This window comes from Plasmodium berghei (assembly GCF_900002375.2).
Source record: "Plasmodium berghei ANKA genome assembly, chromosome: 11".
Lineage (NCBI taxonomy): Eukaryota > Apicomplexa > Aconoidasida > Haemosporida > Plasmodiidae > Plasmodium > Plasmodium berghei.
The window spans coordinates 827783-854861 of record NC_036169.2 but is presented as its reverse complement, the minus strand read 5'-3'; the positions used below and the strand labels follow the sequence as shown (position 1 = coordinate 854861).

The 27079-nt window shown below is 22.3% G+C and overlaps 7 protein-coding genes across 7 annotated transcripts; 4 read left to right on the top strand and 3 right to left on the bottom strand.

The window, feature by feature from the left end:
- Positions 1-86: 86 nt before the first annotated feature.
- On the bottom strand, positions 87-1571 carry PBANKA_1122900 (hexokinase, putative; the record flags this gene model as incomplete). The annotated part of the gene is made up of 1 exon (XM_034565772.1): positions 87-1571. One exon carries the CDS (start codon positions 1569-1571, stop codon positions 87-89), a length of 1485 nt encoding a protein of 494 aa, XP_034422436.1.
- A 1920-nt stretch (positions 1572-3491) lies between these two features.
- On the bottom strand, positions 3492-4358 carry PBANKA_1122800 (ribonuclease H2 subunit A, putative; the record flags this gene model as incomplete). Its single annotated transcript, XM_034565771.1, has 1 exon — positions 3492-4358. The coding sequence occupies one exon, from the start codon at positions 4356-4358 to the stop codon at positions 3492-3494; it is 867 nt and encodes a 288-aa protein (XP_034422435.1).
- A 4261-nt stretch (positions 4359-8619) lies between these two features.
- On the top strand, positions 8620-14604 carry PBANKA_1122700 (tyrosine kinase-like protein, putative; the record flags this gene model as incomplete). The annotated part of the gene is made up of 1 exon (XM_034565770.1): positions 8620-14604. One exon carries the CDS (start codon positions 8620-8622, stop codon positions 14602-14604), a length of 5985 nt encoding a protein of 1994 aa, XP_034422434.1.
- A 1169-nt stretch (positions 14605-15773) lies between these two features.
- Positions 15774-18626, top strand: PBANKA_1122600 (ATP-dependent RNA helicase SUV3, putative; the record flags this gene model as incomplete). The annotated part of the gene is made up of 1 exon (XM_034565769.1): positions 15774-18626. One exon carries the CDS (start codon positions 15774-15776, stop codon positions 18624-18626), a length of 2853 nt encoding a protein of 950 aa, XP_034422433.1.
- Positions 18627-18849: 223 nt separating this feature from the next.
- PBANKA_1122500 (conserved Plasmodium protein, unknown function) lies at positions 18850-20798 on the bottom strand (the record flags this gene model as incomplete). Its single annotated transcript, XM_034565768.1, has 2 exons — positions 18850-18974; positions 19091-20798. 2 exons carry the CDS (start codon positions 20796-20798, stop codon positions 18850-18852), a joined length of 1833 nt encoding a protein of 610 aa, XP_034422432.1.
- A 1466-nt stretch (positions 20799-22264) lies between these two features.
- On the top strand, positions 22265-24239 carry PBANKA_1122400 (superoxide dismutase [Fe], putative; the record flags this gene model as incomplete). The annotated part of the gene is made up of 9 exons (XM_034565767.1): positions 22265-22334; positions 22514-22692; positions 22895-22985; positions 23085-23129; positions 23220-23261; positions 23441-23584; positions 23712-23831; positions 23954-24013; positions 24181-24239. The coding sequence occupies 9 exons, from the start codon at positions 22265-22267 to the stop codon at positions 24237-24239; spliced, it is 810 nt and encodes a 269-aa protein (XP_034422431.1).
- Positions 24240-25431: 1192 nt separating this feature from the next.
- Positions 25432-26769, top strand: PBANKA_1122300 (MEI2-like RNA-binding protein, putative; the record flags this gene model as incomplete). Its single annotated transcript, XM_034565766.1, has 1 exon — positions 25432-26769. The coding sequence occupies one exon, from the start codon at positions 25432-25434 to the stop codon at positions 26767-26769; it is 1338 nt and encodes a 445-aa protein (XP_034422430.1).
- Positions 26770-27079: the final 310 nt, after the last annotated feature.

Below are 27079 nucleotides of genomic sequence, written 5' to 3'. Positions count from 1 at the left end.
GGTAATGCGTAATTCACATTTGTTGTTTTGCTTTGTTTTTTTTGTTTGATTTGATTTGTTTTACTTTGTGTTGTTTTGTTTGGTTATTATGGTAATTGCTTCATATTACTAGACAATGAAACAACAGCTGCAGTTATAGCTGCTCCTTTACCAGATCCATCATCCGCTGGAATTATAATAAGGTTTTCAGCTTTGTCAGCTAAAATAACTCTTAAATGCTCTTTTAATCTTTTACAATACCATGCATTTTTTACAAATAATGATCCATCAACCCCACATGAAAATTTTGAATGTTCAATTATTTTGATTCTTTTAGCTATAGCAGCTATAGCAGCAGCTGCTAATGCTGCTGATCGATTATAAACTGCTTCACATATTTTTCTTAATGCATAAATTTGTTCATCTGTAAAATCCATATCCCATGTTTGTTTAGCTATTTTTTTACATTCACTAAAATCAGGAGTTGTATCATTTAAAACAACACTACCTGATTCAGAATTAAAACTATCTGATTGCCACATTTTTTTAGATGATGCGCTTTGTAAAACATTAACCATAAATCTTCTAACGATTTCACCTAAATATGCTCCAGATATCATTTTCTCAAATAATTGTCTACTTCTATTTGCTGAATACCAATCCATAACTAAATCTATGGGCGATAAAGGTAAATCTTTATCAAAATTTCCTAATTCTATATTAATAATTTTACCTGAATATTTATATTTTTTCCAGTCTGGTTCATAATAACAACCATTAGAGCCAGTTCCTAAAATAATTCCGATATAACATGGTGGAGCAGATTTACCTTTTTGATATGCACATGACATAAGTGTTCCTACCGCATCATTAACAACACATGAAACTTTTGCAGGGACATTAGATCGAACAAAAGCATCATTCATTAATTTACAAACATCACGGCCTTCTACTGGATCATTAGTTGCTCTACCTGTTTCAAAACCCTTTGTCCAATCAATTAAAATAGAACAATTAATAGATGGGGACGTACATGGAAATGAAAAAGTAAATCCAACACTCTTTTCATTATTATCATCTAAGTCATTAAATTCACCCATAATATATTTTATTCTTTCAGCAAAATGATCAAATAATTGAGAAGCAGTTGCATGTTTATCTAATAAACCCTTTTCATGTGAAAATGTACCAGTAAATTTTAAACTATAAGTTTCTTGATCTCTTTTTATTTTTCCATTTCCATCTAACGATGCTCTGACCGCTCGAAAGTTTGTACCTCCAAAATCAATAGCATAATACGTTCCTCTTTCTTGTCCTGTTGGTATATCAGAAATACAAGAATCTAACATTTTAAAACTACATTCATGTGGAATCCATAAGTTAGGGTGCCTACGATGCGCTTCTAAACCTTTTTTTAGTTCATAAACAAAATTATCAACAAATTCTTCTAATGTTCCATAAGATATTCGCAATTGATTAACAAACTTGTTAATCCTATCATTAAATTCAGAATTTATTGGAACTTCACATTTTATTGTATCCAGTTTATAAAACGGAGAATCATCATCTTTCTTTAAGTTATACTCACTCATTTTAAAAAAAATACATTCAAAATTAAATGCACTTATTTGTGAATGTTCTTATTATTTATTTTTCTACTAACATATATATACTTTATAAATATTTTATGCACATATATATATATTTATGCGAAGCAAATCTCAAAATTACAATCTTTACTTCTAACCATATATATACTATGTGGAATATGTATTTTCAAAAAAACTATTAAGCTCAATAATAAATCGTTACAAAATAATTTATTCATATATTTTATTATTATCTATGCATTTCATGTATAGCAAACTAAATCAAAATTGTTTTGACTCACTTTTTTGGAAATTATTATTTTTTTTGCCACATTTGTATTTCCTTTTTTTTTGTGGCAGTTATAAATAATAAACAGTTGGTAAACTCTAATTTATGAAAATATATACTTTTTATATAAAACTAAAAATGGCGAAAACTCTTATACAATATTTTGGAAGAGCTTCGCATATATTTTTGCATAAATCCAAATATTAAATATGAAAATATACATTAATTTTATTTTTATTTTTGCGATGAAATTTTATATATAATTGCATAATAAATATTTTTTTCCAAATATGACTTTTTTTAGATATTAAAAATATTATGTAGAGAGCAAACAACGAAAACCGAGAGAAAAAATATATTACTTAAACATTTGAAGTATCAAATGGGAAATTCTGTTATTTATTATGTATGCTATTACAATTTTATTTTAAAAATAATAATAATGTGAAAAATTGCGAGAAAAAAAAGTTACCGAAATATTGTAAATGCCATACATAATATTATAATGCATAATAAATACCCAAAGGGAATAAAATGCTTACCAAAATTATTTTACGGGTAAAACAAAATTATTAAAAATAATAATACGAACATAAATTAAGAGAGCATAAAAGTATTATGTATATATATATGAAATATACATAAGCGGATGGCAGAAATATAAAAAAGGAGTATTATATAATTATGAAATCTGCATACAAGGAAAATAACACATGTATATATATTTTATATATAATAATATATTATGTATTATATATATAATATAATTATATATGAAGCATAAAAAATTGACGCATATATAATATAAACTAAGACATATAAAACATATTTCACGAAATTATTTTTTTTGAAAAAAATGAAAAATAAGGAAAAAAAAATATAAAACTTATATTATTACCTTCATTTTAATACATATTAATTTGTAACATAATATTGTGTAGAATTATGGAGAAAAATATATGGCACAATAATTTATAATATATATTTTGGCCTTGTAAATTTATGACTCATTTTATTATAGAGCTTGCTTAATACTCAAAAATTAAAAAAACAAATAATTACCATCAAATTAGTATTAATAATTAAGCATTATGAGCATTCGTAAAAATTCATAAAAATGTAATAAAAAATATGGCTAGCGAAAAAAACATGCATAACACTCGAATTGTTCATATTATTAGTTTTTTTTTTTATATTCATATAGTGGCCAAATGTTGTATAAAGGAACGGTCATAATTTTTCATTTTCTTCTTTTTATATTTAACTTATTTTTCTTACAATAAAAAAAAAACAAAATTATGTTAAGCTACACATTAATATCATTTTTTCAGTTTCTTTTTTTTCAATAAATTTAAAATTTATTGTCCTTTGACAAAAAAATAAGTTTATTATAAATTTAGCATAAAAAAATATGCCCCCAAAAAATATTTCATAATCACCAAAAAAACATATTAATTTCCTGTTTTGGCTTATTTATTACCTGAACAAGACATAAAAAAATATAGAAATTTTACGATTTCCTCAAATGTCCATAATTATGCATATTGCGTGCATATATAATACACGAATATATATTCCGAAAATAAAGCGGTAAAATTTAAACTGAGATATTCTCCATTTTGCTGTATCAACTTTTATAAATTACTAACAAGATCTAATCCATTTTTCGCATAAAATTGTGATCTATTAATTAAAGGTTTTTGTAATTTGCTGTAATCAAAAGGAATTTTTCTTTTCATAGCTTTTGAATTATTACTTTCCTCCTCATCATACCATTCAATTTTTTCTCCTAAATTTTCTAACATAGTATCAGCAGTTGACCAACTAAAACGTACAATACTTGGAAATCCGAAAATTGGATCAAAATTATTTTTTAAAAAATTTTTAGTTACTGGATCTCCTGGATATCCTGATCCAAACCCTTTGTCTATATTAATAATATGTTCTTCATATTTCCATTTTTTTATTAAAAAATCACGTGTAACTTTAGCACATATTGATGCAGCACTAACAACTGGGTATAAAGAATCAGCTTTTTCTTTAACAACACATTTTATATTTGGAAATAATTTTTGTAATTTTTCTTCATATACACTTGCTTTACCAACTGTATCTACAAATACTTCAGTTAAATTACAACCTCGATTTAAAACATGCTGAATTATTGATATAGCCGTATCATGTGATATTTCATTCAAATTATATTTTTGTCTTTTTAACATTTTTGCACTTATGTCTTGTGGCATTAATATATGCACTCTCCATGCAAATGGAAGTTTAGAATTATTTAATTTATAAAACATTTTTTCTCTATCATGTTCAGTTATTTTTTTAGAATCATCTATTTTCATTTCTTTTAATAATTTTTCATCTTCTTTTTTACAATAAAAACCAGAATAAACCATAGGCCCTAATACAGGACCTCTTCCCGCTTCATCAATTCCTAATCTAACTTCTTCATTTCCAAATTCGTATAAATTATCAATGAGTATAGGTTCCATTTGAAAAAAGAAAGAATGAAAATGGGAATAAAACAAATAAAATAAATAAAAATAATAAACTTATTTTCTTCTTATTAAAGGACTATTATATGTAAGTTATAAATTTTGTTATTTTTTTGTTGTGCTCATTTTGTGTATATTTTATTCCGTTTAATAATTTATCTTTTTATTGTTTTTCTACAAATTTAGGAGGTAAGCTATTACTAGTGAAGATGTTTGGGATTCATTCTTTTTCATATATATAATATGTATAATTATAAATAAATGCTTAAATTGGTTTATGATTAATATAAAAGTATGTGTGTATTTTTTTAGAAATATTAAAATGACTTTTGAGTGGCATTGATATATGTGCAAAAAATTATATGATAATAGCTATATAGCGATAAAGATAATATTGTTTTAAAAAAACCAATACATTTTTTTTTATCACATATTTAATTTTATTAAGCTATTATTTTACTTTTAAATAATAATTTTCTTTGAGCATTATATGCATATTATTTTCACTTTTCAAGATCATTGAAAATGTGTTTATTTTTTTCTATTTAAAATTTTATTATTTTTTCGTTTAGAGAGACATGTTGACTCAGGATGTAAAAATAAAAATACTGTTTATATTTGTAAAATCTTTAATAAATACCAAAATAACATAGCAATTATTATTTCCCGAATTATACAAAATTATATTATTATTTTATGTATGTTAATTTTGAATATTATTATATCATTTTAAAAATAAATGAAATAATGGATTTTTGTTATTAACATAAGTTAACACTTATTATAATACTGTTAAGTATATGCCTTATGAAAAATTTATACATATATCTATCTATATTTGTAAAGATTGCTTCATATAATTAACATATATGCTCTACATTAATCAGTGTGTACATATTTGGTTAGTTTTATACTGGTTAATCCAAAAAGGTAAGTAAAACAGAGAAAAGAATGAAAAGGCATAGACCTCTTTCTTTTAATTTCGAACATTCTTATGTCTTTTATTTTAGCGCACACAAATATGTCATATATATATGTATATGTATGTGGTGGGCTTTAAGATTATATCATTTTTGTTTATTCAATTGTATAAGCTCAATAAAATAATAGGTATTGAGATTTTCTTATTATATAGCCATAGCTACTATATTAAGAAATTTCTGTAAACACCAATGTGAACAATAGTATATAATATTTCTTAAATTTAAATGATTAGGAATATACATAATATATGGTTACATAAATTGTCGTTTTAAAATCATTTACACTTCAATAATATTATCAAAATTTGTTTAAGATATATATTTCATTTATTTATTAAAATTTATTTATTATTTTGTTTCAAACTCTAAGAGTAAAATATATAAACATTTTTAATTCTTTTAATCAACTACCAAAAAAATTGTTTATGCTTTTTATGGCAAACTCCTTTATAACTTTAAGAAAATAAAACGCATCAACAAATAACGATAAAAATAAAACTTATAATATTGAGAGCATATAAACAAGTAGGCATAGTGTTAAAGTTTGAGATGGATGTTCGCCCTTTTTCATCTCCCCCCCCAAAAAAAAAAAAAAAAAAAAAATAGATTACTATATATAGAAAAAAACAATAATAAATTAAAAGATATTAAATAATGACATATTTATAAGAAATATTTTTAGTGACATCCGAAAGTATATAATAATATTTATACGACCGTTTTAGCTAAGAAAAAAATATCTCAAAATAATAATGCTTGCATATTTTTTTTTTTTTTTTTTATTATTAAATTCGCTTTTTTTTCTGATTGCTTCTTAATTAATCGTTTTTTTTTTCTATAATCCTTGTTTAAATAAAACTAAGAAAAATATATTCTTTAATATTTTGAAAGCTTTTTTATGTAATATATTTAAAATCAAAAACTTTGAACAAATTTTGTTTCCTTTTTTTAATGAAAACAAAAATATAGAAAAAAAAATAAATGATGGCAAAAAATTATTATTTAAATAAAAAACAATCAAAGAAAAAAGCGAATTTAATAATAAAAAAAATAAAAAATATGCAAGCATTATTATTTTGAGATATTTTTTTTCTTAGCTAAAACGGTCGTATAAACTAAGCAAACAAATTATACATAAATAAAATAATAATATTTTAAATATACTATATGTGACGACACTAAAACTTGTTAATAATATAATAAAAATATATTATCACTTATTATCTTTTAATTTATTATTGGTTTGTTCTTATCTTAATATTAATTTTTTTGTGTTAATATAAAAAATAAAAAAAATTCATAGGCATATGAAAGTATATGACGAACATTGAATTTTTATGCTTAAAAAAATAAAAAAATAAATAAAATAGCATATATTATTTATTTATTTGTTATGAATAATAGATATATTTATTTCTGCGTGTACTTTTTGTAAATTTTATGAATAAAATACAAATTTGCTCTTATAAGAGTAACCCTATATGTTAATATATATATATTTTGCGTATATATAATAATATATTTTTTGAGAAAAAAAATAAAATAAAAAAGGGTGTTATTTTAAAAAATATTACCTTATATTATACCGCTGTTAAGTTTTGTATTTTTTTTTACTTTTTGTTTTTTAGTTTTTAATATTTTTCATAATATATATTGTTTCTTTTTTTTTAATATATTATATAGAGAAAAAATAATGGTATATAGATATGTACAACTATATAGTATATGTTAATATTTTATGCATTTATGTAGTATATGTTGTTATGTATAACTTATTTATTTATTATCCATGTTTATTTAGTTAAGGTCCTATTATTATTCTTATATATATATACATTAGAAAGTTTTTAAAAAAAATAAGTTTTTTATATCTTGACTAGTTATACAAGTATAGATATAAGTAATACATATGAATTGATATATATATTATAGCATATAATAATACTTGTGTTTATATTTTATATCACAATTTTTTATGCTTTTTTTTTAAATTTTAATAAGTTTTCATGCTTTAGTCATAATATTTCTATGAATTATAATAACATTATATGTATATGCCTTTTTTCCAATATTCTTTTTAATTAAATCATAGTTTAAACTATATGCTTATTATTTTTAATTTGGTAATCATTTATATATGTAGATATTTATATAAGAATTTGTTTTAATATTGTACAATATTTTTTATATAATAGACTAATTAATAAAATATATAGAGAAAACATATTATCATTTTTCTATGTTAAATTATTGTATATATAATATATTGAAAAGTATAAACGCGTGTGTATGTATGTATTTTATATTTTTGTGCTATCACATTTTCCCCTTTTTTTTTATTTAATAATAATCATTTACTTTTTAATCGTTGATACAGTTTTTTTTGAATATATATATATATATGTATGTATATATTTATTTACTTATGTAATAATTTTTTTATGAACTTTATAATTAAATATTATATTTTTATTTGTGTTTTACTTTTTATGCATAAAAAAATATATTGTTTTGAACAGTTATGTATGTATTAAGTCTTATATAAGTATTAACAATCTTATTCTGGATATATAAACACAGATATTATATGAATGTGTATATATGTATTAATATTATTTTGTATATACAAAATTATGTATATGTAAATGTTAGTTATATATTCTTTGGATATGTATAAAAAAAGATAAAAGACAAGAATATAATAATAATTAAATAATTAATTGTCCGATATTCTGAATAATTAAATATTTTAACATATATTTGAAAATTTCAATATATGCATTTATAATTAAACAGCTAAATAACGGCGTAAACAATTAGTTGACACATATATACATTAATATGCCGACTAGACAAATAACAGATACAAAATAATTTTTAAATTCGTATTAATAAGAGTGAACATTTGAAGGGTATGCTTAAATTATATAGCCAGATTAAAAAAATTATTTATTGTAATTTATATAAAAAAAAACATAATATCTTAATTACGTAGTATGATATAGTTTTCAGTAGCTTATCAAAACATATATTAACTATATACATGTGTATATAAATATATATATATATATATTTTTTTTAATATATAAACTTTCCAAAAAAAAAAAATAGCAGTATAGTGATAATAAATAATACGAAATGCTTGAATATAAAAAATTCTGAACAGTACAGGTTATTTTGAAATAAATGAAGAAATAATATTTAAAAAAAAATTATATATAAAAAAAATTATACAAAAAATATAGATAAAAAATACCATTGTAAAGCATAATAAAATGTTTAAAAACAACAATAACATATTCACTTTTTCACTTTATGGAAATGAAAATGAAGTGGATGAAAATGATATTCATATGAAAGAAAAACTTAATAACTATAATGCAACAAGCCATATTATATCAGCTAAAGAATTTAATAGAGAATTTTTATTAAATAGAAATAGTGCAGTAGATAATGAAAATGTGACATATATAAATGGTAACGGGAATTTGATAAACGACTACAATGAAAATACTAGTAACGGCAGTAATAATAATAACAAAGTTATTATGAACAATTATGATAAAAATATGAATCTTAGTTTTCATATGAAAAATAAAAGTAACGAAAAAATTATTTACGAAAATGTGAACAATATTGAAAATTCCGATAAAGCATTTATAACTAACAATGTCAAAAAATTTTTAGGAAATTTCGATTTTTTAAATTTTAAGAGTAAAAATATTTTAGTAAAAAATGGAAAAAATAGTAATAGCGATAATAGCAATCATTACATAGGTAGCGAACATATAACTGCAAATAAATATAATAATAATAATATGTATAAAAATAATATGCATCCATCTACTTATGATCATATAAAAAATGATTCGTTAGTTGGAATTGTAGGAAATAATAAAAACAACGATTATCGAAATAATGACACACCAATGCATTATAGCGGTAGTAATAATAATAATAATAACAAATATAAATCCGAAAAAATGTTAAATCATTCTGAATATGAAATAATAAATAGTATTAGCAACAATAGCAGTCGTGCTAGTAATGCTGGAATATCCAATGAAGCTAGCTATAATAACTTTCTCAGAAGAAGTAGTAATAAAAACGTTAGTAGTGAAAAAAGCGTTGGAATTATTAATAATAATATAAAGTTTCATAATAATAATAATAATAATAATAATAATAATAATAATAACAAAAATAATGCGGATATAAAGGAGCGATTAAATAATATGAAAAGAGAAAAAATTGTTTATGATAAAGAAAAAAAAAATATTGATGGGGAGTACCTTGCCCATGCATGTAATTATGAAAAAATAAAAAATAATATGTATGCACTCCCAAAAATGGATAAAAATTCTGAACAAGTCATAAATAATAATCAAAAATTTTATGAAATGGAAAAAAATGTTTCATTGGGTGGAAGTGCATATGACGATAAAAATAAATCAGAATATCCAACATATGCTTCATATTATAATTATGATAAAAAAAAAAGGGTTTTAGAAACCGATAAAGGAAATGGATATAATTTTCCTGGATTTTATGATCTTAATCAGGATAAAATTGAAAATAGAACAAATCAAAAAAATTGTTTGATAATTGAGGAATTTGAAAAAAAAAATCAAACCATTCAAAATAGTAGTAATGGGAGTGTAAATTTTATATATCCTAATACTTTAAAAGGATATAATAATGAAAATTCATATCATAAAAACTCACCTGAACAAAATAACTGCATGCATATTAAAAATATGACTCCCTGTAGTGGCAATAATAACAATCACAATTTTAACAATAATAATAATTATGGAATAAATAAATTGACTACATATATGAAAGTAGATCAAACAGATGATATATATGGTATTGGAAGGGAATATGAAATGCATAATGATATGTATGAATCTCGTGGTATATCATCTAGCCATTTTAATAAAAAAAAAGAAGATGAACAGCACATTAAAATGTTGATAAAAGCTAGCTCGAAAAAAATGATAAATAATAATAATGATAATTGTAATAAACTAATGGAATGTGATGATATATTTTTTAATAAAAAAGATATATTTCCTAATAATAATAACAATCATATGGGAAAAGAAAGTAATATGTCTCATTATAATCATAATGTTGGATGTGGAAATAATTATGTTAAGAAAAATAGTAGTAATAATAATATGAACAGTGCATGTTATGGGAATTATATAAAAGAAGAATATTTGATGCATTTTATTAAAGAAAAAAGAAAAAAACTTGAAGAAGCAAAACGAAAAGGATATAATAATAGTAATGATGGCGCTCAAGAAGAATTATTAATTCAAGAAAATTATATAAACATGCACAATAGCCATAATAAAAATAATATAGCAACTTCAAATAACAACTATAACATGAAAAATTCAGAAGAAGATTCAAACAGTAGTAGCAGTAGTGAACAATATAGAAACATCAATCAAAATAAAAATAATAATGAAATAAAAAAATATATCCATCAAAATAATAGTGGAAAAATGGGTAGTATTGATCCCCATTCTATTATTAGAAATCGACAAAATGGAAATTTATTAACGGGGGAATGGCAAGGAGCATTATTAAATGGTGGGATTGCAACGAATAATACTACTAAAAATAATTCTAAATATGTTATTAATAGTAGTGATAATTCAATTACATGTTATAAAGAAAATTGTTTAAATAATGAAAATGTTATTTATGACGAAAAAGATAAATTATTTAAAACGAAGGAAAATTGTAATATAAAAATATATAGAAGATGTTTAGAAAAAGAACGAATGCTAAATATTCCGATTATACATTTAGGAGAAAATGATATAATAGTAAAGCATATAAAATTATATTACCCATTAAAAAATGTAAATATATTTACCAAAATATCAAAAATAATATTTATGACAAATGCAAATATATGTTCATTATATTTAAGCGATAAATTATTAATAGATTATCATAATATTAAAATTCAATCTTATTTATCAAAGGGGGGTTTTGGAGTTGTATATAAAGGAATTTTATTAAAAAAAGTAAATAAATATGAAGAAATATGTGATCAGAATTCGAAATATACTAGCGATTTTCATAATGGATTAGATGATGGTAATAGTGTAGAAAAAGAATATAATAATATTATTGAAAAAGAAGAAATTTGTGATCAAGATGTTAAAATTAAAAGAAAAAAAATGCTTATAAATAAACAAAAAGAAAATAATGATAATAAAATAATTGCTATCCAAGATGATAATTGTAACAATGAAAATGTTAAGGGTCAAAAAAATGAACGAGAAAAAGAAATACATAATAAAGATTTTGAAAATCCCAATTCTGAGCAAAATAATTTTCGTCGTTTATATGCAGAAGTTATGAAAGTTAATAATAAAAATTCCAATCATTGTGGAAATAATACAAACAATAGTTCCAACAATAATACTAATTATAGTCGGTGTGGATATCAGAAAAACTGTCAAAATTACAATTTGAATTGCAATGAAAACCATGACAAAATACAAGAATGTATAGAACAGATGGATTTCCTTCGAAATAAAATGATAGAAAAAATATTCGAAACATTCAATAATCAGGAAAATGTATTTTCTTGTAATAATAATGAAGTAAATGATAATAACCAAAATAAAAAAGAATATAACATGCGAATTAATTTGAAAGAAGATAATAAATCTGTGATCGAAAATATTTTGAAAAAAAAAAAAATAATAAATGAGTATAATAATGGAAATGACAAAAATGGTGTTAATTATTCTGAACAAGCCAACAAAGATATTAACGAAATATTTGGAGAGCAAATAAACGAAGACAATAGATATAGTATAAATAGTAATGGTGAAAACAAATTTAAATTATTAAATAATTTTCCTTTTTTTGGAAATAAGATGGAAAAAAAAAAAAAAAATTATGATATAGAAGAAGAGCTAAAGAATTTGACTAATTTTGGAGATAATATGTATCAAAACAATGAGCATGTTAAAAAAAATGAACAATATTCACATGAATGTATTCACAAAGGAAATGTGTTACCACAGCAATGTTTACATTCAGAAGAAATAAAAGAATTAAAAAAATCTATGCTAAATTTTATATATGGAAATAAAAAATGTGATGATATAGTTATCGAGAAAAATTGTTTTATTAATGAAGCAGAAAAAATAATAAATAAATTACAAAGTATAAATAAAGATTTAAATAAAAAATATAATGATGAAATCATTTCATATTTATTAGTTGAAATATATCATAATAATATTGTATATAATAATAATTTAAGTTTTTTATGTATAAAAAGTAAAAATATAATAACATTTTCATTAAACAAAGACTATTTATATATATTTGATAGCCAAAATATATTTCACTATTATAGCGATAAATCTATATTTAAGATAGTATTTATAGATGATTATAAAATATTAAATAAATATAAGCATTTTACAGTTTTTAATATTTTAAATAATGATAAAGTTTTAAAAAATTCATCAATATTAAAACGTGAAATAAATAAACATAAAAATGGCTTAAACAAATTATCGATAATTCCATTTAGTAAATTAAATATGAATCATTTAGTAAATGCACTCATTTTTGGGTTTCTAAAATTTATTTTTAATTTAAGAAAAAAATATCATACTATAAAAAAAGATTGTTATTGCTCATTATGCAAAAATCCCAAAAACACAAATTTTATGAACAACATTGCATCATTTAGTGATCGTGGATCAAATCCCAATGACTATGATCAAAATTTTGATGATGATTTAGAAAGTATTTTATTACAAAACAAAATAAATATCTTAGATGAGCTTATTTGTATTAACTCAAATAACAATGATGAAAATATTTTTTCTTATCCAAAAAACAAAAACACAACATTCGATCGAAATAGCAATCTAAACAACCATCCTCCCGAAGAATCCATAAATGATGATAATAATGCTCATATAATTGATAAAGAAAAAAAAACAAATTTTAGAGGAAATGATAACAGTATTTATCATATTGTAAATACAAGTGATAGTGGTACTAAAAATAACATTTCCAATGTAAATATAAATATTAAAAACAATTTAAATAAACCAAATATTGCACAAAATGATGAAGTGCAATTAAATGGAAATAAAGGGAAAATTATAAATTCAAGCAATCAGGGTTTAGGAGATAGTACATTATTAAATTCAAATAACACAGATGAATGTAAAACAACTATTATTTTGAATTTATCTAAAAATAAAAATGTTTCAAAGGATTATATTAATGAAAAAGAATATAATAATTATGTTTCTAAAATTAAAAACAATGAAAAAAATAAAGAAGAGGAAGAAGATGATGAAGGTAACACAAGCAATAAGATGAAAAACCATGATAAGAAAACATATATTCAAAAAGAAAAATTAAAAATTAATTGCAATAGTGAAAATAAAAAAAACAGGGAAGGAAATGATTTTGAAACCCCTGATAATGAAGAAAGAGAAGTAAATGAAGAAGAAGAAAATGGAAATAAAGATGGCGAAGTTTATATGCAAATACCAGTTGCTATTAAAATACACGACTTAAAAGATAGCAAAAATTTAAAAAATTTTTTAAGAGAAATAGAAATATATAAAAATTTACAAAGATCCAATATATGCAAATTTTATGGTATATGTATAAAACATAATAAATTAATGTTATTATTAGAGTATTATGCAAAAGGAAATTTATTTAACTTTTTAAAAAATAAAAATAAAATTCATAAAAAACAAAGATTAGAATGGGCGATACAAATGTGTTCTATAGTACATGAATTACATTCACATAATCCACCAATTATTAATGGAGATATTAAAACATCAAATATTTTAATAAATAATAATATGGATTTAGTAATGTGTGATTTTGGAAAAGCACGATTTAAAAATTCAAAACTTTATAGTAATTTTGGCTCATACAGATATATGGCTCCTGAAACATTTAGTTGTACATCTGAAGTTACCGAAAAAATTGACATATGGAGTTTAGCTTGTTGTATTGTTGAGATATTTTGTAGTAAATATCCATATTATAATTTTTCAAAAAATACTAAAATACGTCATGAATTAATAGTTAATAAAAGAACACCCCATATACCAAGCTTTTTACCAAATTCTATAAAAAAATGTTTACAAAAATGTTTCAGCTTTAACCCAGAAGAACGTCCAAGTGCTTATGAAATGTATAAGGCGTTGAAAAAAATTAAAGTTGTTGAATGACGATATTTTTTAAGAATATATAAAGTTTTTTTTTTTTTCCATCCAAAAATGTTTATGCATAATCCATTTTAGCTAGCTGAAATAGCTTGTTGAAAATGTGGCATATATATTAGTATCATATTTGGTATTTCTTTTATGCTAGTATTTATTGCCTTTAATTTTTTTAATTTGTCATTGTTGATTGATCATCTATTTATTATTGTTTTAATTAATTCAATATATTCAATTTTAATTTCATTTAATGTATTTATTCCATGCCTACTGTTTTAACAATTTAATATATCATGATACAACGCCATATATACATAGTAGTATTATGTGTGCACAGTTTTATATGTAAATTTTTTTGTATTCTTATAGTAAACTTTTGAAAAAAAAAAACGCATTTTGGAAAATACTTATTAAACGTTAATAAAAAAAAACGAAAATAATTATGTGATGGGCATGTGTCCATTTAAATTTCTGTACGTTCAGATAAATAGGAATATATAAATAACTTTTTTTTTGGGAAAATTTGTAATATAGCTATCTATATATATATTCCTATCCATGTAATCGATAAGATCTCATTTTTCGTTTATCCATTAAACTTGTGAAAAATATTCTTCATTGTAAATATTTACAATTTAAAAAAATTCATAAAATAGGCTTTAAGCACTCTTGGTTTTAATTATAATATGTTGCACGTATATATATAATATCCATGTGGGGACCTTTTCACGGGGTTAAAATTGTTATAATTATTAGGCACAAAACAAATATTCGTATATAAAATGGTGAGGGTAAAAAATATATAAATAATTCCCAAAATAATGATAAATAGTAGAAAAAATGTTGAAAAAATAAAATTAATTTTCATAGAATAATGAATATAATAAGCCAAATTGCATAATATTCATATTCTTACTTATATATCACATAGTGTGAACACTGGGAAAATCATGATGGTATAAAAAATAAGATAAAGTTAACTATATTACCTATAAAATGAAGAACCTTTAATAGTTTCAATTTTTAACAATTTTGCGCCTAATTATAAAAAATTTAGCCATCCCATTTAAGAAATTATAAAGAAAGAAGAAATGAAATGACAAACTGATATAATGTTTTTTTTTCAGATGATATCCCGTCTTCATTCCCATTAATTATGTATCAAAACGTATTAAAAAATGATAAAAGATATTCGAAAATGCTTTTTAAATCTTTATATAAAAGAAATAAAGAAAGAGTATTACCAAAATAATGTAAATTTCTTAATTTTACAACAATGCCAAAGAAATATAAGTAATAGTAGTATATATTTTGAAAAAATAAATGAAGAATATAGAAAAGCGCAACATTATGTAATGCTAAATGAACACGAAATATTAAAAATAAGAAATATTTTGATTAAAATTATAAATGAAAAGGAATTAGTTCGAAATGTTATTCATCGTTATAATATTCCCATATTCTTTCTACAAGATAAGGATGTGAAAAACCATTTTTTGGATACAATTAAAAATGATAAAAATAATTTAACGAAATTAAGAGAGTTAATTACAAAAGAGATAGATACAAATTGTTGTAGTAATGGCTGTATTGGTGATACTGGTAATGTAAAAGTGAATGAAGAAAATGGACAACTGGTTAGTAACAATGCTCATGTTAATCTTTCTTTAAATCAGAAAATAGAAGAACAACAAATTAGTGGATTTGCACAAATAAACGATAAATGTTATTTAAATTCATATGAAACACTTTTAAACATTTTTCAAAACTTTATAAAAAGAAATTACCACAAACAATGGATATTTTATGAGCATATTAAAAAATTATGCGATTTTACCGAAATAAATGAAATTAGAAAAAAGAAAAATAACTTGAATAGAAAATTATATCTTTATGTTGGTCCAACAAATAGTGGAAAAACGCATGAAGCTTTCAACAAATTTATTGATTCAAAAAACGGGTTATACTGTTCCCCTTTAAGATTATTAACATGGGAAATACATAAAAAATTATTAAATTTAAAAAAAAATACAAATTTATTAACAGGTCAGGAAATAATTAAAAAAGCGAACAACACACACACTGTGTGCACAATTGAAATGACACCATTAAATGAAAAATATGATTGTGCAATAATTGACGAAATACAAATGATTAATAATAGTATACGTGGTTATGCATGGACAAATGTATTAATGAATTTAAAATGTGAAGAAATATATCTTTGTGGTAGTGAGCATATTGTTAATTTAATCAAAGAATTATCAGACATTTTACATGACCAAGTCATAATAAAACGATTTAAACGACTGAACAAATTAAAATTAGAAGAAAATGTACAACCATTAGGCGATGTTAAAACAGGTGATTGTATAATAAGTTTTTCACGAAATAACATAATGCTACTGAAAAAAAAACTTGAAAAACTTAACAAACGTGTTTTTGTAATTTATGGAACTTTACCCCCTGAATCGAAAAAAAAACAAATAGAATTATTTAATTATTATTGCAAACAAATAAAAAACGATTGTGATAATATAAAATTGGAAAGAAATAATGATGAGCAAAATATAAAAAATGAAATCCATCGTGCAGAAAATTCCAATCATGAAAATCACAAAAAAGAAACAGTTTTAGTAGCAACTGATGTTATTGGAATGGGACTAAATATTAAAATAAGAAGAATTATATTTTATTCATTAAAAAAATATGATGGTGATATTATTCGATATTTAAATGTATCCGAAATATTACAAATAGCAGGAAGAGCTGGAAGGTTTGATGAAAATGATTCAGGAAATTCGAGTGATGGTTTTGTTACATGTGTAAATTTTGAAGATATTAAAATTTTAAAAAATATTTTTGAAAATAAAAATGTCAAAAAATTAATTGGGAATAATGATGAAAATTATTATGAATTGCACAACACGAATGAAGATAGTGATTCAAATAATTTAATTGATCAACACCTTGGTAATATACCATGTGATCAGTTATTGGGTAATATAAATTCTAACACAATAAATGAAAATATCGAAAATAATGTATTAAACAATATGGATAAATATGGTGATGATATAAACAATAGAGAAAATTCAGATAGCCAAAATAATATTGATAATAAAAAAAAAAATATTAGTACTACTTTACGGGCAGGATATTTTCCAAACTTTGACACTATTGAAAACCTGAGCAAAATATTAGAATTTGAATATAAAGCTAAAATTGAACTATACGAAATATTGCAAATATTGATTGATTATTTAAAATTAAATGATTCCTATTTTTTTTTAACAAAGAATTATAATCAAATTATATTTATTGCCAAATTTTTAAAAAATATTAATATCGATAAAAATATACTGTTTATATATGCAATATCTCCTGTCAATATAAATAATGTAATTATGATAAATATTTTAAGAACATTTATTATGTCACATAGTATATTGGGATATGTTGATTTTTTTGAATGTATAAATAATGATATGTTTTTGATGCTGAAATATATGGATAGTAATCAGAATAATAAAAATTGTAATTTACCAAATTATGTTAAAACTGATTATAAAAACAATTACTACTTCAATAAAGATGATAAACATTCTTGTGGGAAAGAAAAAATAAATTGTAATAATAATTTTATTTATTCAGCTTCATATAATAGCCCAAATATTATGAGTCCCGATTTGAAGGATGCACAAAATGATAATTTTCAAATAAATAATAATTTATTTCCTTTTTTTTCAAAATTAACTAATCCAATGTTTATGGATTTACATAATAACGCACACGCTGAACTAAAACATCAAGCGTGCGAAAAAAATGATACTCAAAATAATGTCGGTTTTGACGAATATATTAAAATACTAGAATTTTATTATGAAATAATTGATTTGTATTGCTGGTTATATACAAAATTTCCTAGTATATATAAAAACATAAAAATGGTAAATGACATAAAAAAAAAGTTTTCCAATCAAATTGTCAATTTGTTAGCAAAACCATTAAATAAGGAAGAAGGATGTTAAATTCTTCACAAATTACTAAATTTCAAAAAAAAAATCATGTATGTGTTTTTAAAATGTCGGAAGCATGAAGCACATGCGATTAATTGTATTATGGTGTGTGCATTTTTGTCAGAGAATATATAAGCATTGCCTCTTTTTCACATAATTATATATATATTTGTATTTATTAAATTTTATTATATTATTTTTTTTTTATAATTCATCATTTTTATAATTAAAATTTCTACATATCATTTTTTTCTTCTTGGGCATTTCCATTTTCTGATGGAAGAGGTGGTGGGTTTGTGTCAGGGGCAGCGGCATGTGCCAATAAATCTTCTGAATAGTTCATAGGAAATTGTGGCCATCCTATATCGATGGAAATAAAAAATGGCAAAAGTGAAAAACGACGGAAAAAACGATGAAGAAATGGCGGGAAAAATGACAAAAGTAAAAAGCGATATAATTAAAAATGTGATGCTTACCAGGAAAAGCCTGCATATACATGGGATCCATAGCCATTTGCTGAGCACTGGGGTATGGTAATGCTCCGTTTTGAGGAAAAGCATTATTCATAAATGGAGAAAAATTAAAAAAATTTGGTAACATTGGTAGTGAAGGATTTAACGGTATATTGCTCATCCCTTGATAACTCATATTTGTATTAAAATTTTGTTCATTATCATTATTATTTATACCCGTTTTTGTGTTATAATTATCATAATAATTTTGTTGGCTAACATTTTTTAAATCATCATTAAATGAATTACTACCTTTTCCTAGTGGAATAAAATTGGGATTATTCATATTCTTTATGTTCATTTGTGGCATAATAGGATGGTTATAATTTTTAGTATTATTATGTTTACTATTTGTTGTATCTGAAAAATTATTAGGATTTGGAATAAATGGATAATTATCATTTATATTTGCATTATTCATATTACCAGTAATAGTATTTACAATATCATTTGCAGAATAATTATTTGCACTGGGTTTTTTGTTTCGTTCGTTTCCTTTTTGATTATTATTAACAGTAGTAGTATTATCCTTGTTTAATTCGCTCATCATTTTTTGATATTCAATATCTATTTTTGTTTTATCTTGTTTATTTATATAAGGATGATTATTTTTTCTATCAAATGCAGTTGGAGTCATTCCATCATCGGGTGGTGGTGCAGGTATATTAGATGAGTCAAAATTATTTTTCATAAAATTATTTTGTTTAGCTAATTTACAATCAAGTGTTATATGACCATGGTCACCACATAAATTACATTTTATTTCTGGCTTTTTAAAATTTTGTATATTCATATTTTCTGGACATTCATGTGTTAAATGTGTTGTTGAATTACACATTGCACATCTTTGTGTTTCTAATTGATTTAAATTTATTCCATTTACTAATGCTAATTGTTCCAAACCTTTTTTTTTAAATTCTTCATGTAATGGATGTGTAGGGTCTAACAATGGAGTTATTAAAGTTACTGCTTTTTCAACACATTCCTCAGTGTCTGCTGATATATGAACATGTTTAGGCATATTAGCTTCAATATCTGTTTGATGGTCTGTTCTTTTTCCTTCTTTTTGTGTACCTTTACCTCTTATACTTATTTGTGCTCCACTTTCTGCTTCTAATCTTTTATGGTTACAACCTCTTGGCCCAATTATTAATCCCATAAAATTATATTCTGGATATTTATCAATTGGTATTTCGATTTTTCGAATTTTTTTAATAGGTTTATAATTAGAAGGGGCTACAAAACCTTCAACGTGTTTTAATAAATATTCAATTAATCTATGATGTTCTTCAATCATACTATTTTTAATTCTAGCTTCTCTTGTATTTATTCTATTTCCATTTTTATCATAAATAGGTGGAGGTGATGGAGGTCGTATATCTGGGTCGACATATTCTAACTCTCCTTTATTTAATTTTTTTGTTAATTCATCATATCTTTGTTCTCTTAAAAATTGATCTAATTGCGAAGGTGTTAAACCAGGGGGGTAATCTACAAATGGTAATGGCAAATATGGTTTATAATTTTCATCCCCCCATCTACTTGGAATAATTTTATTTTCTAAAGAATTATTTGCATTATTTCCCCATCTTGATTTTTTTTGGGAATTTTCATCAAACAATTTTTCAATTGGTGATAATGTAGATAGAGCTACCAATGGATCGTAATGCATTTTTTCAGGTAAAATAAAAAAATGAATAAAAATTGAATTAGCCAAGTTTTTCGTAACAACTTATTTTCAAAATATTTTTATTTTTATTTTTACTCTTTTTATAATTTCTCACTTTTTGATGTAAATCTTTCATACTCATATAAACCCATAATTCGTTACCAATTTTAATATATATTTTTTAAATAACCAAATAATTAATAATTTTTTCGTTTTATTTTACAAAATCGTATGAACAGTTCAGGTAATACAATTTCTTTTATTTTAGCTTGCTGCTTTTTGTGCTCTCTATATAATTATGTATATGTATAGACTTAATTGATATATACTTTTGAGGGAATCATTTAAACTGAAAACTTTGTTTTTATAAAAAATCGTAATTTAATGTTATAATAATATCGTCCATATGCATTTGCAAAATTGTCTGTTATTATTTTGTTACTATTTATTTATTTATTTATTTTTGTTTTGTTATTTTTTTTAACAATAAAAATAAAATCTTCAAATAATTGTGTTGCTTTTTTTTTGGTATATAGAACAATTTTTGAATTCGTAAAAAATGAAATAAGCATAGAGTTATTTTAATTTTATATCCCTATAAATTACAAATAATTTTTAATATATCATACAATGAAATTAAAAAAAAATATTTTATGATTGTGCTACTATATTTGAATGATGAAGAACTGAATAGGATTTTATAATGATACAGTTTTTTAATTCGCTGTAATTATATATATATATATACATATACGTGTATAATGTATTTTTTGCCAATATTATTTTATAGATTTAAAATTTTAGTTTTGTCGTTAACTTCACTATAATGCCAGTATGATATATAACGAAAATAAAAAAATAAATTGTTATTTTTGTGAATAATTAAAAAAAAAATTTCTTATTTTATAATTTTGTAGCTTTAGAGAAAATATTATGTAGGAAAATATATTATAGTACGTATGTACATAATATTGTATTTTTTTGTATAAGCTATAAATATATTGACAAAATAAATAATTTAAATAAAAAAAAATGAAAAAAAACAATTGTTCGAAGTATATATTTTCGCTTTTTTCGATATTAGAAATATAAAATTATATCATATATAACAAAACTTACAAATTATTTATTATTTTAGAAATGTGCTTCCTTTAAAGATATAATATCATAAAACATAATATTTTTTAAGGCCCTTTATTTTATATATAAAAAATAAAAGTTTATATCCATGTGTGTATTAGCTAAATTTTAGAAAAATATATAAAAATAATTAATCACATTGAATCGAAGATAAAAAAAAAAATCTGTTCGTTATGGAATTTTTTTTAAATTCCCATTTTTTATGACATTAGTTTTTTCAAGTCTAATAATAAAGCGTTAAAATTTATGTTATGAAAATTTTATTTTTTATTTGTAGAAGAATTTTGTTCTTTTCTATATAGACATAACATATTTTACCAAAAATAAAAATGCCTTTTTTTACATTTTTTTTGATCCTCTTTTGTGTTGCATGCATAGGAAAACGGGAATGTATAAAAGGTTATCTTAACATTGCAAAAAATTAAAAAAAATATATATATGTGTTTATCATACTTGTATAGATTGTTACAAAATCGAGACAATGTTAATTAATCATGCTGTCTTTAACATTTTCATTGCCTAATAATGAACATATGTGTATATTTAAATAAACATTACAAATTTATGTATATTTGTAGAGGTTTCCAATTTAAAAAGTTCTATCAAATTAAATTATTTAACTTTCAAAGGAATTTCATTATCAAAGTCTAGATCTATTAATACAAAATTAACCAAGATAAATGATAGTTTGTATGAAACATGGGGAATAACACCTATGTGGAATGCAAAACCCTTTTCCTTAATGAAACTTCCATTTGTATGATAAAAAAAAAAATACTAAATAAATGAGCATAACAAAGTTCAATAATAGCGCTAATAACCAACACATATATTTAAATATGAATAGTGCGTGTAATTTATAACACTTTTTTTTATTTCGCTTTATTATATAAATGTGCTAGGCAAAATTATAAACTAATTATGTATACATATGTTGTTATTTTTTTTTTTATTTATAGAATCCTCAAGAAATGAAACCATTTTTGAGTGAGGAGTCAATTAAGTATCATTACACTAAACACCATGCTGCGTATATAAAAAATTTAAATGGTACAAAATAAAAAAACATTAAATTTTACTAATATTTCCTTTTCCATAATTCAAGTTTTTATTTTCATTTTCCATTTTTTATAATTTTTTCATTCAAAGATTTTGCAGCAAAACATCCTGAGTTAAAGAACATGTCTTTAGAGGGTATAAAACGAACATTATTAAATTTTCACACACATTTACAAAATATATGCATATATTAGTTCTATCTTTATTCCTCTTTCACTGTTATAGAAATAATGCAAAAATACGATGGGCCAATTTATAATAACACAGGTACTATTTCATATTTGCACATAAATATATATGAATGATTAATTGAACATAATAAAGTGTAAATAAAAAAATTTGCTATTTTTTTATGGATAGATATATACTATCCTTATTAATTATGAGCATGCAATATTTTTTATGTATTAATTTACATTTCGGAATATACTTATTTTTATTAATAGCTCAGATATTTAATCATAACTTTTTTTGGTTGGGGCTAAAAAACAATGGAGAGGGAAAACCATATGGAGAAATAAAAAAAAAAATTGAAGAATCCTTTGTTTCTTTTGAAAATTTTAAAGAACAGTTCACAAAGGAGGCATCAAGTAATTATACCCAATAAGAGACATATATATTTCCATAGTCTTTTATTTTTACATTTTTTATCGTGTTTCATATAATAAATACCTAAGTTATGTTATTATTGCTGTGACATATTTTCTTTTATTATAGGTCATTTTGGAAGTGGTTGGATTTGGTTAGTAATTAAAGAACATAAATTAAAAATTTATCAAGGGCATGATGCCGAATGCCCAATTAAGCATCGAATTGGCAATCCAATACTAACATTAGGTAAGGGAAAAGAGAAAATAAAACAAGGATATAATAAAATGTATATATAATTATATATAAAAATTATAAAATTGTCAAATATATTTATATATATGCTGACTTTTTTTCTTTCCATTTTGAAGACGTATGGGAACATGCATATTATGTGGATTATAAAAACTCTAGAAATGATTATATAAAAGGTATAAAAAGGAAACTAAAAAAAGTGGAAATATATTTTAATTTTTACAAGGTTTCATAGGCTATTACCTTAGACATATGGGGTTTTAATAAAATTCGAACAAAAGTGTGGCATTTTTCCATTTTTATTTGCACTATATATTTTTTTATTTTTTTTTATTTTTTTCAGAATGGTTTTCCAAAATAAATTGGGATTTTGCCAATTATAATTTATCAATTGTAAATTAAGAAGCGTTTTTTATTTTTACTTTTTAAGCAAGCTTTAATTATAATATTTTGAAAGGATAATCTCCTTTTTATAAAAATAATATTTTTATTCACACATGGACATTATATGTGTATATATGGTTCCTTGTATGTATATCAGTATTAATTAATGTTTAGTAATTTTTATAAATTATAAAAAAAATGTTATATTGGCATAAAACATTTAATTTTATCATCGTTTTGATGTTTTTCTTGTTATCCTACTTGTAATGAAAATATCGACATAAAGAGAGGAAAAGGTGTTGAATATATGGAAAATTTTCATTTATAATTTTTTTTATAAACATTACAAATTTAAACTGGGCATATTTTCGTCAATTTTTTAATCACATATGCTATAACACCATACTATAGAAAATATATGTATATATATATTTCGTATAAATTTATTAAAATTTTATTATTAAAAATATTTTTAGAAAAATTGTGAAGATTATACAATACAAAAATGGTGTATTCCCCATATTCCTTTTGTTTTTATTCATTTTTTTTTTTTTGGTATATTTGTTATTTTAATAAGTACCTCTTTCTATATATATCCATATGATCGTGTGTACACATGCATATATTTGTTATGCATATTCATGTGCCTTTTTGAAGAGCAGTTTTAATATTGACTTTAGTTTTATTGTTGTAACTATTATACATAACAAATAAAAAAACATTTAATTCATAAAAAAAAATTTATTCTTATATTCATATTTGGTTGTTTTTTTTTCCAATACTATGGCATTTTTCATTATACAACTTAACTATATTTTCTATTTTGTTTTATTGCATTACTCTCATTAATAGTGTAACATTAATAACGCAAAATCATGAATACATGGTTTTTCTTCTAAAAGGGTAAATATAGAATATATATGTTTTATGCATTTTTAATGTCAAAAAAAATAAAAATAATGCTATATTTTTAATATATTTTTTAATCATTTTATACACTTTATTTTAATAATTCTGGGATATAATTTGGCTACATTTAATTACCTTGCCGGTCAGAAAAAAACATAAAAATATGCAAGTACATAAAAAATTTAATCACTACACACAAAAAATATATATATACATATAAAGAGAAAATAAGACTTAAAATAATTCTGACGCATGAATATAGGAATAGAAAAGTTGTAAATATAAATAAAGACGGACAAAAATGAATATGAATTTGAAAAATATAAACTTAGAAGACGAAAACATAAATAAAAGAGTGAACATCAAAAGAATAGTGCATGTAAAAAATACATATATATCTCCATATGTTCTTTATAATAAAAAGGGGAATAATAATAGCCAACTGGATAAATTAAATAAAATATTTACTAGTGAAAATAATTGTAGATTTTCAAAAGAATGCTATAATTATGTTAAAGATGGTGATACATGTAATAGTGGAGAAAATTATCCTGAATATTGTTCCACAAATGTTAAGCAAAACAATACCCCAAATTATGACCAATGTAATAATGAAAAAAAAATATTAAAGTATGGCTTGTTGAATGAACAAAATATGAAATTTTTAAAAAAAAAAAAAGAAGAAGATTTTGAATTAAATACAATATCTACGATGATACATATTTATTCTGATTATGAAAGTGATAAAGACAATGAAACGATAACAAATGAATATAATGATTTAATAGATTGTATAAAAAAAATTAATATTTCTAATAATAAATGTGTTATTAATAATGATAAAAGAATAGAGGATGCTCTATTAAGTCCTTATGATCAGCATAGAAAATGTAGTTATCAAACAATTGGGCATAAAGAAAATTATAGTAACAAAAATAATGACAACAATAGTGATAATAAAAGTGATAGTGATGACAACGGAGAAAAACGTGTGCGCAGATTGAATAATTTTATATCTATTCCTTCAGTATCAAACAAAAGTTGCATAGAACATGCACATGTTCAGAATAATCATATGGATACCGTGCATTATGATAATTATATTTGTAATAAAGAAAATCGTGATAATAATGCAAATGATACTATATATAAATGTGAAGAATCTATACCTCTTGGGACAATATTAAATATTCATAATTTAGATAGTAATAATAACGCACTTACAACAGTTATGTTAAGAAATATACCAAATAAGTATACACAAAACATGTTAATGGATGTTATGAATGAGCATTTTAAAGGTTTATATGATTTTTTTTATTTACCAATTGATTTTCGTAACAAATGTAATGTTGGTTATGCATTTATTAATTTTATACATCCTCATTATGCTGAACTATTTATTAAATTTTTTAATAATTATAAATTGAATGCATTTAAAAGTAATAAAATATGCACTGTCACATGGGGAAGGGTACAAGGATTGAAAGCTAATATTGAACATTACAGAAATTCAGCAATTATGACTATATCTGTGCCTCAATATAAGCCTATACTTTTTCAAAACGGAATATCGGTTTCATGGCCTGAATCGGACGGTCCCCTACCAGCTATAAAACTTCGATCGCACAAATATTAGTATTTTTTATAAAATTTTATAATTTTACAACTATGCTATATATATATATATATATATTCATAGAAAACTCATGTTACTATGTTTGACTTCTCAATAAAAACCACATTAATATTTCATATTATCCTATTTGCCTGATCATATATATATATATAATATATATATACACTCATTTATAATATTTTAGTTTTAAAGATTTATTCCATATATGTAAAATTATTACTATTGTCAATGCGAAAACAGGCTATGTGTTTCCCTTTTATTACATGTTTTAATTAGTGTATTATTATTTTTATTCACATAATAATAAATG